The sequence below is a fragment of the Rhodamnia argentea genome, chromosome 11, assembly GCF_020921035.1.
Source record: "Rhodamnia argentea isolate NSW1041297 chromosome 11, ASM2092103v1, whole genome shotgun sequence".
Classification (NCBI taxonomy): domain Eukaryota; kingdom Viridiplantae; phylum Streptophyta; class Magnoliopsida; order Myrtales; family Myrtaceae; genus Rhodamnia; species Rhodamnia argentea.
The window spans coordinates 16,297,886-16,317,584 of NC_063160.1; the positions used below are offsets into that span (position 1 = coordinate 16,297,886).

Consider the following 19,699-nt stretch of genomic DNA (forward strand, 5'->3'; position numbering starts at 1 on the left):
AAAAAAAAAAAAAAAAAAATGTAAAAGATTTAGCACTTTTTTTTTACAATTTTCCCAACAACTCCGCCACCGACTTTTATGATTTCAGCCATGGGTGAAATTCAATGGCACTAAGAATATTCCTCACTTCATGTAACCCCACCAATAGACAATCAAGAAAAACAAAATTGACCGCTGTTTTGTCGTTTCAAGAAGACAAGAAGACATTGACTGTCAACATCTATAATTAAAGTGCGCCTTTCGAGAGCTTTTAAAAGCTTTCTTTCCCTTTTCATTGTACTTGAGCATCATCCTTCTCTCTTGCTCGAACAAAGGAGCATTCACACTCACGAGAAACTACTCGCACTGGGACCTAATCTACATCGCACCCGCAGCAATAACTCTTTTATAACATGGAATACAGAGACCCATGAGCAGCTGTCCTAGAACCGTTGCGCTCGACTAAAGAACATGGAGTTCTACCAGACCCTGTGTCTTCTCGTTTCCCTCTCTGCACAAGCATTGCTCGACTTCCCTTTCACAACAGCACAGTCATGTCATCCTGTCCAAAGCAATGCCTTACTTCAGTTCAGCAATTCTCTCACAGTGCAAACTGATATGTACCCGCACTGTGATCCGAAGACGACTAGATGGGAGAACGGCCTGGACTGCTGCTTGTGGGACGGCGTCGCCTGTGACAATGTGACGGGTAATGTTATCGGCCTTGATCTTTCATTCAGCTGTCTTCAAGGAACCCTCCATTCTGACAGCTCACTCTTTGCGCTTCGCCATCTTCAGAGCCTCAACCTTGGTGCTAACAATTTCCTTACCTCACCCATTTTGCCCGAACTAAGTGTGTTCACTGAACTGAGGCACCTCAATCTCACTTACTCGAACTTTTCAGGTCTAGTTCCTACCGAAATTTCTTACCTTTCTAAACTTGTTTTACTTGATCTCTCTCAAACCTTCAATGGTACAACTACATATGTCCCATCAGGTCTTAGGATCGAAAATACGGATTTCAAAGTGCTTGTTCAGAATTTGACAGAGTTGAGGGTACTCAAACTTGATCTAGTAGACATGTCCGCTGTTTCGCCTAGTTCCTTCGTGAATCTGTCATCCTCCTTGACCGTCTTCAGTGCGTCTAGCTGCAATTTACAAGGGGAACTTCCGCCCAACATTTTCCGCTTGCCAAACCTCCTTGATCTCGATTTGCAATCCAATGATATCATGGTTTCTTTTCCGAAGTCCAACTGGAGCAAGTCTGTTGAATCCTTAACCCTCTCGTATACAAACATCTCAGGCAAAATACCTGATTCAATCAGTGAATTGAAGAATTTAAAAACTCTGGCTCTCCGTAGCTGCATATTGATTGGATCGATTCCCTCATCCCTTGTGAATTTAACAGAATTGACCAGGTTGGACCTTTGGCACAATGAATTAACGGGTCATCCCCCGTCATTTGTTGGAAAGCTTGAACGACTCATCCATTTAGACCTTTCTTATAATAATTTTATTGGTGTTTTAGACTTCAGTGTCTTTTCAACACTGAAAAATCTGCAAGTCCTTCGTCTTACAGTAGGCCTAAATCTAGATTCCAACAATATGAACTACATATTTTCAGAGCTTGAGATTTTGGAGTTGTCTTCCTGTAACTTGATCGAGTTTCCGTCTTTTCTGAAATCTTCAAGAAAGCTAAGAAAATTGGATCTGTCCAAAAACAAGATCAGCGGTCGGATACCGAGATGGTTTTGGGATTTGGGGAAAGATACACTATCGTCTCTTGATATTTCTAGTAACCTTATTGAGGGAGATATACCACAATTTCCCTGGAAAGAGTTGGTCTTTGTTGAACTTAGGGATAACTTATTCCAGGGACCGCTTCCAACTCCACCACTCCCTACGTTCCTTCTTTTCGGCCAGCTACAACGGCTTCAGTGGAGAGATTCCATCTTCCTTTTGCAAATTAAGCTCCCTTAATCTTCTACGATTGGCTAATAACAATCTCTCTGGCTCTATTCCACATTGTTTGGGAAACTTAACCGAGCTCTATGTACTAGACTTGGGTGCAAATAAGTTTGAAGGGACATTACCGCGGTCTTTGGACAATTGTGCATCACTGGGGCAGCTAAACGTCAGTTACAACAAAATCAATGATACTTTTCCGAAGTGGTTGCTAGAAGCAGAATTATTGACGAGCTTCAATCTGTAGTTCAACGAATTCCATGGCCAAATCGATCCTCCAACCGATCCATTTCTTCGCCCCAGCCTTCGGAGTTTTTCCATAGCTAACAATAAATTTGAAGGTCCTCTTCCAATTCCATCACCCTTGACTCTATTCTATTCCATTGCAAACAACAATTTTAGTGGAGAGATTTCGCATTTGATATGCAATGTCACTGACCTCGTAATGCTTGACTTGTCCAATAATAGTTTGATGGGCACCTTGCCGAGTGTTTGATGGCTTTAGCAAGACTCTCTGTGCTCAACCTTCGAATGAACATGATTCAGGGTGTGATCCCTGGAAAAATTGCTCGGGACAGCAGCTTAAGGACACTTGACTTCAGTCAGAATCGATTTGAAGGGACATTGCCACGATCCTTACTTCAATGTAAGAGTTTGGAAGTTTTGGATCTCAGCAACAACACAATGGAGGATACGTTCCCTGATTGGTTGGAAACGCTTCCCAAGCTACAAGTCCTTGTTTTGAGATCCAACAAGTTCCATGGCTTTGTGAGGAGTCCTAGAGCAGCTCGCCCATTTCCTGAATTGCGCATTTTCGACTTGTCCAACAACAATTTCAGCGGTCCGTTACCTATTAGATATATTATGAAGCTCACTGCCATGATGAATCGGGAAAAAGGGCGGGGACAGCTGCAGTACATGGGAGGCTATGGTTATCAAGATTCAGTCATGGTGACCATGAAAGGATTGGAGATACGCCTGGTGAAAATTTTAACAATATTCACGAGTATCGACTTATCGAGCAACCATTTTGTTGGGGGGCTTCCCATGGATATTGGAAGCCTGAAGTCACTCAAAGGGCTAAACATTTCTCACAACAATCTTACAGGCTATATCCCTCCATCTACTGGGAACTTGACCGATCTCGAATCGCTAGACCTCTCTTCAAACCGGTTCACCGGAAGGATTCCTCAAGAACTAGCGGATTTGACATCTCTTGCATTCTTGAACCTCTCGGAGAATCGACTCATCGGACCTATTCCCCCGGGACCGCAATTCACCACATTCAAGAGCGACTCGTTCGCCGGGAATCTTGGATTATGCGGATTTCCATTGCCGGAGACATGCAAGAGCGGTTCATGGGAAACTCCACCGTAAACCATCCTCGGAGAGAATGATACAGAGCATGGAGGCTGGTTTGAGTGGAGAACCATATTAATGGGTTATGGGTGTGGAACCGTGGCTGGAATCTCTCTGGGATACATTGTTATCGATTCTAGGAAACTCGAACGGCTTGTAGGATTGTTTGACGGGAAAGGAGCTAAAATGAGAAGGAAGTCAAAGAGGAATGCTCGGAGATCTTACCAAAGATGAGAGTCTGGACTGTTTGTTCTTTGCATTGTGAGATAAAGAATAAGTCTGTTGAAACTTTCATAAGATAGATAATATGCTTATTACTTTGGCCTTTTCACTATTCTGAGTGTACCCTCATTTGAAATATTTTTCTTTATGAACAAAATAATCTTTCCAAATTTCGTGGCTCATGCATTTTAACATTTATTTAATGTTGGAAAAACCGAATGGTCACAAACTATAGAAATAGACATGTGATCCGCGCATAATATAAATGTTTTTTTTTAAGTTGTTGACATCTAATTTTGGCGGTCTTGTAGTTTTATTTTTTCTCAAAATAAACTATGTCAAATTTGTTAATTATGCATCTTTTCTTGTTTATTGCAAAATAGAAAAGCAAAAATATATATAATGATAAATAAAAAAATCGGATCGGGCGGAGCGACTTGAATCCACGTGGTCCAGTTGGGCCGTTTTCTTTTCTTGAGCAGGCTTTTCTCTTTCTATCAGCCCACTTTCCTTTTTGCACTAGCCCAAATAGGCCCATGACTCTCTTTCCCCCCAACTCAACTCACGTGGCCATGTTTCACTCATATCACTTTAGGGGTGAGCATAATTTCATGATAGAATCGGGAACTTGAAATCGGAATATATAGGAACCTGTCCATTTTCGGGTTTCAAAATTGAGGAACTTGTTCCAACATGTAGGTTACAAGTTCCACTTCCTAGAATCTAGAACTTGCAACCTAGACTCTAGATCCTCAAATAATTTTTTATGTTTTTTGGGTATATGTCTTCGCACGATCCTACAATATTCTATGGCGTCCAATGATAAGTATACAATCTAATCCAATGAGAAGGTTTCAAATTCTAAATATAACCCGTATGAAACCCGAAACCGTTCATCTCTACTTCCCTTTAGTGGTTGTAGCGTTCATTCTCATTTACTTAACTAAAAATGAAAAAAAAATAGTAGATTCCCGGGTATCCTAGAACCGACTCTAGAACCAGTAACATGGTAAGTTTCGGGTTTTAGGGTATAATGAGTAGGTTCCACCTGTTTCGACGGGCGGGTTTCAAATTCCAAGTAGGAATCTGAAACCGCTTACCACTATATCACTTCACATCACTCTCTTTCCCCCTCAACTCAACTCACGTGGCCTCCGGTAGACGACCACCAGCCGCAGAGAGATCGGCGATCGACACTCCCTCCCGAGGATCTTTCATTCGTCGTCGTCTTCCATCGACGCCTCATTACCGACGTCTCTTAGCATCCCTATTGTGGTCTCGGGGTCCCGCTATCCTCCGCCGATTTGTGATCGAGCCATCTATAGTCACTCATGATCACGGGCGTTCGACGCAGCCAAGCCATCATGCGGTGCCTGCTGACCAACTACCGTGCCAAGGGTTCTTCCGAAATGATCTGATGATCACCTCGCCGAGGGTCTCGATGTGGCCAGCCGTCGCTGCTTCACTCCCCCGCTGTCCACCTTCCGATCGTAACCGACAGCGCACTTCGCACTAGGTAGGCCATATCCCATGTAACTCAATCTTGCTCCCTTACATGGCCATATGTTCTTCGCTTGCTGTTTGCCATCTGGTCTTGCCGTCGTGGGGAGTCACGGCTGGTCGCCAGTGGGAGGCGCGGTTGAGCCATCGATGGGAGTTCGTTTGGTGTTGGCTGGGGGTCGGAAACGTCTTGACATAGATGTGCGTAGAGATCTCGTTGGGACGTTGGGCGAGGAAGATGACTTGGCGGGTCAGTTTCTGGGCGGAGTCTATTTGGTCTGACTATTGGTCTTTTGGGCCGCGTGAGAAAGATAGGCTTACTGGCTAAGTGAGTCTTGGTTGCTAATCTGGGCTTGTAAATTTTGGGCCGGCTTAAGGGCTGGCCAGGCCTGGTCTATCTATTTGGGGGGCCTGTTTGGGTCCCTCTTGTTGTTTTTTTTTTTTTAAAGAATTCGGACTGGGCTCATGTCTCTAGCCCAATCGGAGCGAGAACCCGGGCCGTGGAGTCCTGGGTTCTGTTCTATCCGGGTCGGGTACGGAAGCCCAACCCCGCCCACTTTTATCAAGTAAATAATTCTAAACATTCTCAAAAAAAAAAAATCCAAAAATATTCATACAATCCCTGAAAACTAGAAAAAAAAATTTTATTGCCTTTTAAAGCCTAATTTGAAGTTTTTAGGCTCGGGATTGGTGATTATTGCATATCGATATCCAGTTTGGTCCGATAAATGTGTATTTGATCCATGCATGGGAATTTTTTTCTTAAAATATCGTCATTATAGATTTGATTTGCATGTATACATTCCAGTCTAATATTTGGCATATTTTACCTGATTACGTGTAACACGGCACTATCTTTTGAAAAATTGCATGTTAAACCGCTTTCCTAGGAGCTAGGTAAAAAGATTACACGGGTAATTGCACGAAATGACAGAAAAATATTATGCATGATCATTTAGCATTGATTAGATATCTGGTAGGCTTTAAAATCATATGCAGAATGTGTGGTCACTAATCGACTGTTTTTTTTTTTTTGCATTGTGAGATGAAGAATAAGTCTGTTAAAACTCTCATAAGACAGATGATATGCTTATTATTTTGGCTTTTTCACTATTTGAGTGTACTCTCATTTGAAATATTTCTTTATGTAAAATATAATCTTTCCAAATTTCGCAACCCATGCAATTTCACATTCATTTAATGTTGGAAAAACCGAACGTCCCAAAGCATAGAAATAGACACGTGATTCACACACAATATAAATGTTATCTTAGGCTTTTTGTGGAAAAGTCGGTAAATAATTTTCAGAACAGAAGAAGGTAAAATGAAAAGTAGAGTTTGCCATTAATTTATTTTATTTATATATCATTGGATTTATTCATAATAATTTTTCTTTCCATAGTTTTTGCAAAACTATTTGTTATGGACTCTTTTTGATTACGGACATAAAATCTACTTTTTACGATCATTCGACCAGAGAAAAAAAAAAAAAAAAAACCTTTTCACGTGGACAAGCCAATAGAGAGAGAGAGAGAGAGAGAGAGAGAGCAATTGCATTACAATTACAACAAGACACAACACAAAGCAAAAGGACACTTTTAGTGTCAAATATTATGTATGGAGATTACTTTGGTATCAAAAATTTCAGCCATTGTATCCCGCTAGTGCCCGCCCTCGACCATACCTAGGCGAGGGCCGGCGACCCTCGCCCAGGCCCTTGCTTATGGCTAGCGAGGGTCATCGACCCCTGTCCGGGGCTCGACGACCCCGGTGGCCATGCCCCACCCATTGCCGGCAATGGTGGGGCAACGACGGCAAGGGTTACAACAACCTTCACCTCCCGATTCTTTTTTTTATTTAGTTTTTTGTTAAGTTTTTTAGCTTATTTCAATTTATTTTAAATAAAGTTTTTATTTTAAAATTTTTATGTCAATTTTTATTTTTTTTAAATACAATTATATATTTTTTAATTTTTTTGTTGAATTTTGAAGTCCACGTGGAACCCATGTGGACTTCATCTTTTTAAAATACCAATTAAAATTCAAAAATTAATTAAAAATGCCATGTATTTTTTTTACTGAAAATTCTCGCCGAGGACACCAAAATGATTATTTTGTGGCCGACTTGGCACTAAAGTGATCCGATTGAAACTTTTGGCACTAAAGTGATCCGATTTAAACTTTTGGCACTAAAGTAATCTCCGTACACAACTTTTGGCACTAAATGTGTCCTTCTACCCACAACACAAGCTCTTGAAAAGGAACAAACAAAACAATCAAACACTTTAGAATGGAAAATACACATTCAGACTTAGAAACATAATAAATATAATAGCACCCCGCAGCTCCGCTCGGCGTCGAGACAGCGCGACGGCGGACGGCATGATTAAGAGTGCGAACAAGACAACCAGCCGAATGACCCGATCAGAGAGCCCGAGATGCCCTCACAGAAGGAGTTGAATTGCTGGCAGATGGAGAACCAATTAGCCTTGGCGTTCCCTATGTGGGCCAAGAACACGATAGCCGCCGAGGCCGAAGCTCCCACCGTCGATGGAGCCAAACATCGCCCGCACCATTTTGCACATTTTCCTAATTTGACAGCGCCATTGGTTTTATCAGCATGGAGTTGTGCATTTCATGCCTAATTCTTTAGGACAACTTATGTCACCAAGGAGGACATACTGCATTTGCATGTTCCTATATCCTTTAAAAGAATTCTTGAATTAGAATCAGGAGTTATGCTAATTCAGAGCACCACAACCTGTATAATACAACTACATATATTCTAAGAAAAATGATTCCTCCCGATCACATAATTTAGTGTATCGAAGATGACCAGGACAATTCTGCTGTTTTGCGCAGCACTCCTCATGATGTGGAAGATAGAGAGCGGCGGTGAGAGGACGAGGTAGGCACCGACGACAGAATTAGCGACTACAAAAAAACTGTTCCATAACCGTTAAAGTTGAGGTCAGTCTTACTATTAAAGAGTGTCGCAATCACTTAAAATTGCCAATGCAACTCGAACGAAAAAACAAAAGGAGTTAAAAGCTTACGTGAATGTCGGGAGTTCATCATACTTAGCGCGGAATCTAATGAACCGAGTGAAGAAAGGGAGCGTCTCGTCCGTCGTCCCCATGGCTATGGCGCTTTCAAGGGTACAGACGAACGCGACTTTCCTCGGAACAAAATCGAGAACCACCACTCCTTTGTCGACACCGCTCCTCGTGACGGAGGCTCTCGCTACCTCTCCGGCTTCAACTCCTCCCGCCTTCATTTTTTCTCCTCTCCTGTTCTTTCGAAGGACGAAATATGATCGACCGGTGTGTCGGCAGCATTCTAGGTTGGAGAGAACACTTAAAAAGAGCTCAAAGCTTGAAATATGAAATATGCACGGATACAAGTAGGGCTCGTGACCACCTCTATATATATGCCATGAAAAGTTGACAAAAGGGTCTGTAGTAGGTTTGGTTAATGATCAAACAGCAACTAGAGTCCCCAAGCGATGAAAGTGTCTGTATCGATTTCTGCCGAAATTTCCCTTTTACTGGCTTACATCAATTAATGAGCATATGCAATTTCCTTATATGGCTTCTAGATAAAAACACATTTCCCTGCAATTGCACATCATGAATTGAAAAAACAGCGTTCCAATCCCCCTTCATTCATTAATTTATAATCCATTCAATACTTTGTAATTGTTTGATTTTAGTTTTAAATTGTCAATCATCTCTAGCATAAATCTCGATTGATTTCTTGAATTCTTCCACGTAGTATTACATGTTATATAGATCCCCAACAATACAGCCACTATGCACAATAGTTCATATTGAAATTGAAACAAGGGTAAATTTCAAAGAAGGGGCTGAAGTGCCTCCATTTTCTTAAATAAGGGCCTAGAATTGACATTATTTTAAATAAGAGCCTAAAGTGCCCTCATTATCTCAAACAAGGGCCTAAAGTGACCTTATCGGTCTCAAAAAGGGCTTGACTCATCGGTAGTAGGGGCATTTGGGTCATTTAGTATTTGTTAGTATTTTTAATATCTTTTATTTTTTTTCCTTTTTCAATTTTCCAAATTATAAAAAAAAATTAACAATAGCCCCCTCCCCTTTGTATCTCCTTTTTTACCGCTAATTTTTTTAGTTTTTAATATAATTGAACTAAAAATTAGGTTAAAATCATGTTTTGTGAAAATGCCCTTGATCGACTAGAATATTTGGTTGGCCGACAAGGTCAGACCCCTATTTGAAATAGACATGACCACTTCAAGTCTTTATTTGAGACAAAAAGAGCACTTGATACCCTTATTTGAATAATGACCAATTCAGACCTTTATTTGAAAAAATCAGAACACTTGGAGCCCTTATTTGGAGTCTTCCCTTGAAAGAATACTACTTTAAGCCAAATTTAATATGAGATGGCCTGTTTTTTTTTTTTTTTTTTTAAGAATGAAGTTGATCACGGATATATCCCAATAGTAGGTGAAGGCAAGTCTTTGTTTATTGTGATCGAGATTTAATTTCCTACTAAAATGTTGTGTGAATATAGTTGAAAATAAGGATATGAGTAAAATTCTATATTTGGGAAAGGTTAATTTATTTTTGAAACTTTGACAGAAGTTCACCTGCATGGAGACTCGAGAGAATAGAACTATATGTTTCTCCCCTGTCCACATAAATCTTACATGTTTCCTCCAAACAGTGAACCAATTATCTAGATCGGACCCATCATAGATCAAGTTGAGCACCATTATGGATGATAATGGATTTCAACTTGTTTAGACCCAAATCATCATAAATCAACTTAATTATTATCAGGAATGCTCACAATTTTCCTGTTCACATGTATCTAGTAAAGCTTCATAACAAGGTGGCTGGCGAGGTCATTCTGAATGTAAAATACCGTGACGAAATCTATCATATTTAAATTAAATGTTTAATCACTCACCCAATAGTTTGAGGTTTTAAAACAAAATGATTTGATGAAGATGAAAGTTATCACTAAATTATTATGGTCTTAGAGTCCTCTTCCGAACAATCATTTTTTTTTATTATATTAGATGCAAAGTCCATTAGTTCCTCTATCCAAACCAAACTAAAGTAACATGTGTTACAGCACACAAATTAAAATAGAAAAGTACCTTCTCGTATCAACCTGTGGGGAGAACTTTTCGTTATCATGCTGGCTTCGGACCTGGATGTCCTGAACTTGAACCCAAGAGAACATAAATAACGGGTAAAATTTTAAATAAGGATTCAAAGTTGATCTTATTTTAAATAAGGGCTTGATCAAAGGCATTCTCGTCAATTATTTATTTATTTCTTTTTTATTTTCTTTTTTCCCTTTTTTTTTCTTTGTTATGGCTAGCGAGGGCGAAGAAGCCCGACCAGTGACAACAAGAGCGAAATCCAAAAATGAAAAAAATAGTGAGGATAGTTTTGGAAGGGAAAAAAAAACATTTAACCCTAGAAATGGGTTTTCAACATTTGGCCAAATACTGAACCAAATGCCTCATTTTTTTTTCCCAATGAGTTTTGGAGGCTAAACAAAAGCTCCTTGAAAAAGCTCAACCAAACACAGCCTAAACAAGATCGTGTTTCTCGGACTACAACAAAAGAAGAGGTGACCCATGGTGAGCATAATCTGCAACATATCTTTAGTTTTAAAGCGTTTGACCACTTAGCCAAAAATTCAAGGTTAGACGGATGTTAGGACCGAATTATTTGGATCACAGAGTCCCCATCCGAACAAAATCATTCATCTTGATATTAGATGTGAAGTCCACTGCGCCCGTCGATGGAGAATTAAGTGAAGTAACACGTGTTGCACAACAAGATTCAAACACGAGAGACCCGAGATGACCAATCAATTCTTGCGCGTGTGAATTGGATCCGCAACTACGCCTGACGGGGACACGAGGCGACTTCAATTAGTTAATTGAAGACTTGCAAGTCGTCACACTGAATTGCTCTCCACGAAGTTTTATCCTAATTGGATCGTCCTTCCTATATTAGTCTTAACAAAAAGGAAAAAAAGAATGAAGATATTCCACATGATTCATTTGAATCCTGTAAGCAATCCCGTGGTCGGCTTGCATGTTCGCAAGCTGATGGCCGCAGTTGCTATATGGATCCTTATTGCGCTACCTCTCTCCCATAGCTACTCGGCCCTTGCATGCCACCAAAACAGAGGCAGATGCTCTTCGCCGCAGTGGGTGGTGGCCTGACCTCCATCCCATAGAACATTGCATGTGGCCCGGCATTACGTGCGACGATTCCGGAATAGTTGTCAAGATAAACGCAGCACAACAAGGCCAACACGACTACAAGGTCGAATGTGATTTGAGCAGCATGGATTTCTCCTTGCTCTCGAATCTGGTCTTTCTTGGGCCGCATAACTATTTCTGCACTAATATCTTTCCCCTTCAAGTGTGTGCACTCCCAAAGCTCGGGCACCTCAACTTGTCCCGCAATCACATCATCGGTATGAGTTCCCTCTTTGTCTCCAAAACCTCACCGTGTTAGAAGTCATTGATCCACCTAGATCTGAGTTCCAATGCGCTTTGGGGGATGATCCCTCCGACTCTTGGTCACATAAATTGCATGAACTTGTCGCATAATTATCTCACGGGAAAAATTCCAGATAATTTGGCCCATGTTCCATATGAAGTTTTCATAGGCAATGAAGGTTTGGAAAAGATTGACAGCTCCATGAAAATATCTAGGATTGTACTCATGACAATACTTACAGCACTGATGGTTAATATTCATTTTTTTTTTTGTTTTGGGGCTTTTGATAATACTTCGACGAAGAACAAAGAGCATGCGATCAAAGACAAAAACAAAAAAAATGAAAATTTCTTGTCAGTATGGAATTGCGATGGGGCAATGGCATATGAAGACATAATCAATGCAACGGAAGACTTTGACATTAAATGGTGCATTGGAATTGGCGGATACAGTAGTGTCTATAGAGCACAATTACCGAATGGGAAAATCGTGGCATTGAAGAAACTTTACCGTCTTGAAGCAAATGACCCATCTTTGGAAAAGAGCTTTCGAAATGAAGTGAAGCAATTGACAGAAATACGACATAGAAGCATAACTAATGCACCGTGGTTTTTGCTTACACAAGCGATCCATATTCTTGGTTTATGAGTACATGGAAAGGGAGAGTCTATTCTGTGTTTTGAGAGATGACGTGGAGGTAGTGGAACTAGATATGGTCTAAAAGACTCAATATTGTCTGGGATATGGCACATGCCTTGTCTTACCTGCACCATGATTGCGATCGGCCAATCATTCATCGAGACATATCTAGCAACAACATTTTGCTTGACAACAAAATGAAGGCTTTCCTATCCGATTTCGGCACGGCAAGACTCCTAAAACCTAATTTCTCATCTAATTTTACTACAAATATTGCAGGAACTCAAGGATATATAGCACCAGGTGAGAAACAATTGTCCATATTCTTCGTGAAATGTTATTACACAAAATGGAAATTCTACAAACCGGGTTTCCTCCGAACTGCTAAAAGAAAAGATCAAATAGAAGAAGATTTATTCCCTTGGCATGAGTCAAATTATTGGTTTCGTCCATTCATATTGTTCCTGCAAATTATTCCCCAGCTAAAAATAGTGACGTTGATTTTAGGCTTCTTTTTATTTAACGGTTGTAAAGCATTTTCTTGAAAATTAATGGCTCATATCGCTTACATAAATAAATGAACAAAAAATATATTTTTTATCCACGGAAATATTTAGATACAAATTGTTGTCGATAACGAAAAAATTCTTTATCAACTGATTATTGAAATAGCTACAAGCAATCAATTTTAGAAAAATATAATTAAAATCGCTGATTTTTCGATAAAGAAAATGAGCTAAAGAGTCGGGCCCTTTGACATGTCGGTGTAGGTGTCTAGCTTCACCGAAAGCGAAAGAAGGGTCACCTATGATGAGCATCATCCGCAACATGTCCTTAGATATACTGATTACTAATAGCTTTCTCCTACTGCAACTCAATTGTTGCAGCACCAGCACCTTCTAATAAGTTTAGGCTTTGCTTATTTAGGTCAATGTAAATCAAGTCATTAGCCAAGTTGACACGGCCCATTTGATTAAACGGGTCGAATTCGGGTTACACGGCTTGAAGTAATTGAGGGTGATGAATCTCTCTCGATGGGCAGATATAAGGAAGAGAACACTTCCAAGCTCGAGCGAGCGAGGCGTTTAATCAGGTCTACTAATATTGCCATTTCATTGAAGGAATTGTATCACTTGCATTTCGCAAGTATAATTTGGCCAATTTGACAAGCTTGACGGTCAGATTGATGAAATGATGCTGCAATTTTGGGAAAGCGGTCGAGAAAAGGGAAGAAGACTTCCGCATCGGCAATCGTACTACACGCTGGATGCCATATTGCAAGAGAAAAAGCACCTCAAAAATCCAACTTTATTTGTTAGCACCAACTTGTCAGTGGCCACCTCGAGTAACCCCCACCAAGAGAAAATCAAGAAAACCAAACAAAAAAAAAAAACTTGACCCCAGTTTTGTCGTTTCAAGAAGACTTTTGATTCTCAGCATCTCTATAATTAAGTGCGCCTTCCGAGCGCTTTCGAAAGCTTTTCTTTCCCTTCTCCATCCATCGTACTTGGACGGCACATCATCCTTCTCTCTCTTGCTCGCACTCCCTGGGACCTAAATCTACATCTTTTATAACCCCTCAAGGCAATAAAGGGCGAGTGAGAGCGACCCATGAGCAGCAGCTGTCGACATGGGATTCTACCAGTACCAGACCCACCTGTTGTGTCTTCTCGTTTCCGTTTCTGCACAAGCATTGCTCGACTACACTTTCACAACAGCACAGTCGTGTCATCCCGTCCAAAGTAATGCCTTACTTCAGCTCAGCAATTCTCTCACAGTCAAAACTGATATGAACCCGCACTGTAATCCGAAGACGACTAGATGGGAGAACGGCCTGGACTGCTGCTTGTGGGACGGCGTCGCCTGCGACAATGTGACGGGTAATGTCATCGGCCTCGATCTTTCATTCAGCTGTCTTCAGGGCACCCTCCATTCCGGCAGCTCAGTCTTTGCGCTTCGCCATCTTGAGAGCCTCAACCTTGGTGTCAACAATTTCCTTGCCTCGCCCATTTTGCCCGAACTAAGCGTGTTTACTGAACTGAGGCACCTCAATCTCACATACTCGAATTTTTCAGGCCTAGTTCCTACCGAAATTTCTTACCTTTCGAAACTTGTTTTACTTGATCTCTCAAAACTTTAATGGTACATATGGTCTTAGGATCGAAAATACGGATTTCAAAGTGCTTGTTCAGAATTTGACGGAGTTGAGGGTACTTAAACTTGATCTAGTAGACATGTCCGCTGTTTCGCCTAGTTCCTTCGTGAATCTGTCATCATCCTTGACCGTCTTCAGAGCGTCTATGTGCCAATTACGAGGGGAACTTCCGCCCAACATTTTCCGCTTTCCAAACCTCCTTGATCTCGATTTGCAAGTCAATGATATCATGGTTTCTTTTCCGAAGTCTAACTGGAGCAAGTCCGTTGAATCCTTAGCCCTCTCGTATACAAGCATCTCAGGCAAAATACCTGATTCAATCAGTGAATTGAAGAATTTAAAATTTCTGTATCTCGATAACTGCAAATTGATTGGATCGATTCCCTCATTCCTTGCGAATTTAACAGAATTGACCAGGTTGGACCTTTCTTCTAATAATTTTACCGGTGTTTTAGACTTCAGAGTCTTTTCAACACTGAAAAATCTTCAAGTCCTTAGTCTTACAGTAGAGCTAAATCTAGATTACAACAGTGTGAATTATACATATCCAGAGCTTGAGACTTTGGCATTGTCTTCCTGTAACTTGATCAAGTTTCCATTCTTTCTGAACTCTTCAAGAAAGCTAAGAAAATTGGATCTCTCCAAAAACAAGATCAGCGGTTGGATACCACAATTTCCCTGGAAAAAGTTGTTCTTTGTTGAACTTAGTGATAACTTATTCCAGGGACAGCTTCCAACTCCACCACTCTCTACATTCTTCCTTTCGGCCAGCCAAAACAGCTTCAGTGGAGAGATTCCATCTTCCTTTTGCAAATTAAGCTCCCTTAATTATCTACGCTTGGCTAATAACAATCTCTCTGGCTCTATTCCACATTGTTTGGGAAACTTAACAGAGCTCTATGAACTAGACTTGGGTGCAAATAAGTTTGAAGGGACATTACCGCGGTCTTTGGACAATTGTGCATCATTGGGTTGGCTAAACGTCAGCTACAATAAATTTGAAGGTCCTCTTCCAATTCCACCACCCACCACTCTATTCTATTCCATAGCAAACAACAATTTTAGTGGAGAGATTTCCCATTTGATATGCAATGTCACTGAGATCGTAATGCTTGACTTGTCCAATAATAGTTTGATGGGCACCTTGCCAGAGTGTTTGATGAGCTTTAGCAAGATCTCTCTGTGCTCAACCTTCGAATGAACATGATTCAGGGTGTGATCCCTGGAAAAATTGCTCGGGACAGCAAGTTAAGGACACTTGACTTCAGTCGGAATTGATTTGAAGGGACATTGCCACGATCCTTACTTCAATGTAAAAGTTTGGAAGTTTTGGATCTCAGCAACAATAGAATGAAGGATACGTTCCCTGATTGGTTGGAAACGCTTCCCAAGCTACAAGTCCTTGTTTTGAGGTCCAACATGTTCCATGCCTTTGTGAGGAGTCCTAGAGCAGCTCGCCCATTTCCTGAATTGCGCATTTTCGACCTGTCCAGCAACAATTTTTGTTGTAATATAACGCACGGAAACTAACCCAGATCTTGCAAATAAATCAATGCGAAAAGCACAGAAATATAAACGAGGAACGATAAAGGACACCAGAGATTACGTGGTTCGGTCTAAATATCGGTACTTACATCCACAGGAGAGCCAGCAAGAACAATCCACTATAATCGGAGAATCGGAATTACAATCGCTCAATACGCTCGTGTTTCCCGCACCTAGATTATACCCAAACCCAAAGTGTTCACAAATAAATAACTTAATTGGATATAATAATAAAACTCGCGTACAATTGAAATACCAGATTCTCGTGTTCTTTCTCTGCGGCGCGCTTCTACTGTGCGGCTTTCTTTTCCTTTTTAAAGAACAAGGTCAGAGTTAGAGAGTGGCCTTTTAAGTGGTCAACAAACCTAACTTTTGATTGGGACCCACTTATTCAAGATAGAAGTGGACGAGCCTTCTGCCAAGATTTCTCATTCTTCCTCACAAATAGATAAGCATAAAATAAGTGATCCCCTTATTTTGTCTTGTAGCGCCTGTGATGTCCTGATTTTCCTGTCATTTCGAGATCTTTGACCGTAAGATATCCGTTGAAGTATTTCGGTTATATCTCGCTCGGATCCGATCAATCGCGAGTTAACTAACCGAAGGGGAAAGGCTAATGCGTGACGAGATACGTGGACCTAGGAAATTCATTTCGAAAATGGCATTTTGACCATAAGGGTCGTTGAGGGAATATTTAGAGCCGAGGTCGATCTGAGAACGATTAAGGGATTCATTGCTAGTGTTATACGATTGGGACGCGGGTGATACCGCATAACCAACGTATGATTTGCGAATTTCCCTAAATCGATTTATGACGATCGCGGCCGTTGGGGCTAGTAATAGACCCTTGCGATTTCATGACAACCAAGATAGCCGTGATTTGAATTTTTCTAAATGTGATGAGAATCACAGAGTCGAGACGCGTAATGTCCGCAAAAGCCGCCCGTTAGTTCGAGATAAATTGAAATTACGGACGACGAGAAATCGATCACGAAATGGGATCTCAGAAATGGAAAAAAAAAATGGAAATGAAGATTTGTTAAAAAAAAAAAAAAGAATGAGTTTAGATTGAACGACGCCTAGTCGGGAATGAAAATCAGTGAAAAATGGATTTTCGGACGAAGGGTGTGAAAAGACGATTTTGCCCCTGGAGCTTCGACCCTATTTTTATTAATCGGACAAGGGAATTATTGTCATTTGATTATTCCTTTTATATCAGCAGAAATTAGAGGGGCAAAGTTGGAAGGAAAGTGAGATATTATGTGTATAATGACAAATGTCATTAATCCATGGAGCTCAATTAATGAGCTTGACACCTAAGAGGATTTGGATGAGAATAAGCCATCTTCTTCTTCAACCTTCTGGTTACTCACGTGCAAGAGCAGATCAGCACCACCATCACCTCCATTTTCTCCTTCCTTCACTCCCTCACGCACAGGAACAGTTTACCCGACCAGTTCTGATCGCCAACTTCCCGGCCGTCCAACCTTCCAAACGTCGACAACCAGCCAGTAAGCCACCTACCACTGCGAAGATCAGCCTGTTGTCGAACTTTTCCAAGTGGAAGTGCACCGTTTGAGCCACTGTGGAATTCAGGGCGGCCAATCTCCCGCGAGTCGCCGGAAACTGACTCAACCAGAGGTAGGCTGCTGTTGGTATTTCATTGGACCACCAAACGGACGAATTTTGAGCTCAAATTTTGGTGACGTTTAGTAGACATGTATATGATGTTGCTGTAAATTTTTGGTCGAAAAAGAATGATATCTTGACCTTGAACCACTGTTGTGTTCAAAGGAGCAGAAACTGTCCAATGGCGGATCAGAAGGAATTAGCGCCAAACGAGGACCAACTGGTGTCGCCTTGAGCCAAAATTTTCGGTGAGGCCCCTTAATACATATAAATTAGTGTTAGCAAGGATATTGATGGATAAATTGAAGGATTAGGCTGAGTTGTGGACTGTTTCAGCTGGATTGAAACATAACAGGGGGTACCCTGTTTCGGTTCTGTTCTTGCTGAGTTAGAGGGGGCTGTTTGTGATGGAATTGAGATGTAATTTGATCCTTGAGCCATGTTAGGGTGTGGAGTGATATGTTGAGGAAGTGTATGATCGATGATTTGGCGTTTAGGCGAAGGAATATTGATGAATTGATTGATTTCCTCTAGGTTGCTAGCTGCCCTGTTCTGAAATTGTGGGAGCCGAGGTGTTTAAGGGCTAGGAAAGAAGTGTTTTGCTGATTAAGCTTAAGGTAAGAAAGTTCTTATACCTTGGCTAGAACGATTGGGTTCAATTGGGTGAATACGATGAGGATTGTGCGAATTTTTGTGAGTTACGGTGATGTTGTTTGATATATGATTTCGCGTTGTGCCAATTGCTTAAAGACTCATTGAATAGCCTTAATATGTATTGATTGCCTCTTGCTTGTTGAAAATTTATGTTCTCACATGCCTTTTATTGTTAGCTCTATGTGTGAGCTATATTTGAACTTGAAGTCATGATTATGATGAATTGCTGGCATGCTTGAAAAATTGTGGTACCCCGATGCGTAAAGACGCGGGGTGGAAATGGCCATCGTCTTGATGCGTAAGTGACGCGGGACGGAAATTATGATGTGTCGACACGAGTCTGAGATGATTTTGAAAACCCGAGACGTTTTACGTGGGTTTTATCGATGAGACGGTCTGATGCGTAAATACGCGGACCTAGCCCGAGGCGTTTCACACGCGGGCTTGAGTCGAATGAAGGTGGAAAGAAAGGAAGGCGTGGCTTGGTTTGGTTATGGGCATCGTCTTAAGTAAATGATGAGACATATTGCTATGATTGAGTAATTGATACTTATTGTTATGCATGTGCTTTGTATGGTTGTTGTATGCATCACGTTACTATGCATATTGAGCTTATGTTGTTTTTGCTCGAATGAACTGTCGGTCTAACCTAGGGATAGGACTTGCCTTACCGAGATGTAAATCTCACCCCGTCGTGGGACCTTTCTTTTTCGGATCCTAGAAATTGAAGATGTTGCCTGTCCGATTGGGTGAATCCCAAGAAATGACTAGGTACATTGAGGAGTTTCCTGAAGGCGGAGATGTAGTATATATTAGAAGGACGACTGTGGTATGGGTAGATGAGCCTGGAGCATCTTATAAGCCTCATAGGTTCGAGGCATGGTTTCGTAGAGTAAACGGGGTCGTATCCGAACAATTAAGGCCCCAAGATGTGCCAGAAGGGGTTGTACCTTCTTGGTGCCACCCTACCAGGGATGAGATAGAAGTCGAAGTGTCCACTGTAGGTTCAAGGAATATACCCGAAAAAGAACCAGTGAGAGAGGAAAATATAGAAGTAATAGAGATTTCGGATTCAGAAGACGATGAGATGGACGAGGATTCAATCGAAGTGCAGTTGGAGTCTTCCTCTGAGTATGTTCCCGACGAGGACGCGAGCCAAGCCGAGGACACTAGTACTTTCTAGAGTCTCCGCTGTTGGTCGACTTTGATGCTACTTTTTGTTGGAGACGGTGTTAGGTTAGGGCCTGGTGGTTTCATTTTTGGTTTGCCGTCTTGTCTCCGTGACCTCAGTTGTGTATATTGTTAGTTTTTTTTTTTTTTTTTTGTGGTATCGTTTGTACGGACATGTATGTATTTATCTATTTGCATTTTTTTTTTATGGATAAAGTCTTTTAGTTTCCCCGTATCTCATTAAGTGGATGTAGTGAGACGATGGACTGGAGTTGGGTTTATTTTCTTTCGCTTCTCGGATTGCGAGTTTCCTTTCATTCGCCGTACATGAAGAGTATCCTGGGATAGCACTTACGGCGTGTTATGGATGT

The 19,699-nt window shown here is 41.1% G+C and overlaps 3 protein-coding genes and 1 pseudogene across 3 annotated transcripts in view; 3 read left to right on the forward strand and 1 right to left on the reverse strand.

The window, feature by feature from the left end:
- The window catches only part of LOC125312773 (receptor like protein 22-like), a 64,659-nt gene extending 61,034 nt beyond the window's left edge, over positions 1 to 3,625 (forward strand). The window contains exon 3 of the mRNA XM_048272185.1: positions 3,464 to 3,625. The gene's annotated coding sequence lies outside the window, so the exon portion shown is untranslated. The remainder of the gene's footprint in view (positions 1 to 3,463) is intronic.
- Positions 451 to 3,321, forward strand: LOC125312948 (receptor-like protein 9DC3). The gene is made up of 2 exons (XM_048273041.1): positions 451 to 1,821; positions 2,413 to 3,321. Exons 1-2 carry the CDS (start codon positions 451 to 453, stop codon positions 3,319 to 3,321), a joined length of 2,280 nt encoding a protein of 759 aa, XP_048128998.1.
- A 3,761-nt stretch (positions 3,626 to 7,386) lies between the features above and the next one.
- Positions 7,387 to 8,341, reverse strand: LOC115733675 (casparian strip membrane protein 3-like). The gene is made up of 2 exons (XM_030664306.2): positions 8,081 to 8,341; positions 7,387 to 7,969 (listed from the first exon to the last, which is right to left on the reverse strand). The coding sequence occupies exons 1-2, from the start codon at positions 8,299 to 8,301 to the stop codon at positions 7,810 to 7,812; spliced, it is 381 nt and encodes a 126-aa protein (XP_030520166.2). The 5' UTR covers positions 8,302 to 8,341; the 3' UTR covers positions 7,387 to 7,809.
- Positions 8,342 to 11,596: 3,255 nt separating this feature from the next.
- LOC125312949 lies at positions 11,597 to 13,112 on the forward strand (annotated as a pseudogene).
- The last annotated feature ends 6,587 nt before the right edge of the window (positions 13,113 to 19,699 follow it).

What these genes read in the sequence shown, in the direction of transcription:
- LOC125312948 (XM_048273041.1), top strand. Translation starts at nt 451, where the DNA reads ATGGAGTTCTACCAGACCCTGTGTCTTCTCGTTTCCCTCTCTGCACAA. An exon ending in AATTTCCCTGGAAAGAGTTG is followed by an intron (nt 1,822 to 2,412) that starts GTCTTTGTTGAA and finishes GTCCAATAATAG; the next exon opens with TTTGATGGGCACCTTGCCGA.
- LOC115733675 (XM_030664306.2), bottom strand. Translation starts at nt 8,301, where the DNA reads ATGAAGGCGGGAGGAGTTGAAGCCGGAGAGGTAGCGAGAGCCTCCGTC. An exon ending in GATGAACTCCCGACATTCAC is followed by an intron (nt 7,970 to 8,080) that starts GTAAGCTTTTAA and finishes GTTATGGAACAG; the next exon opens with TTTTTTTGTAGTCGCTAATT.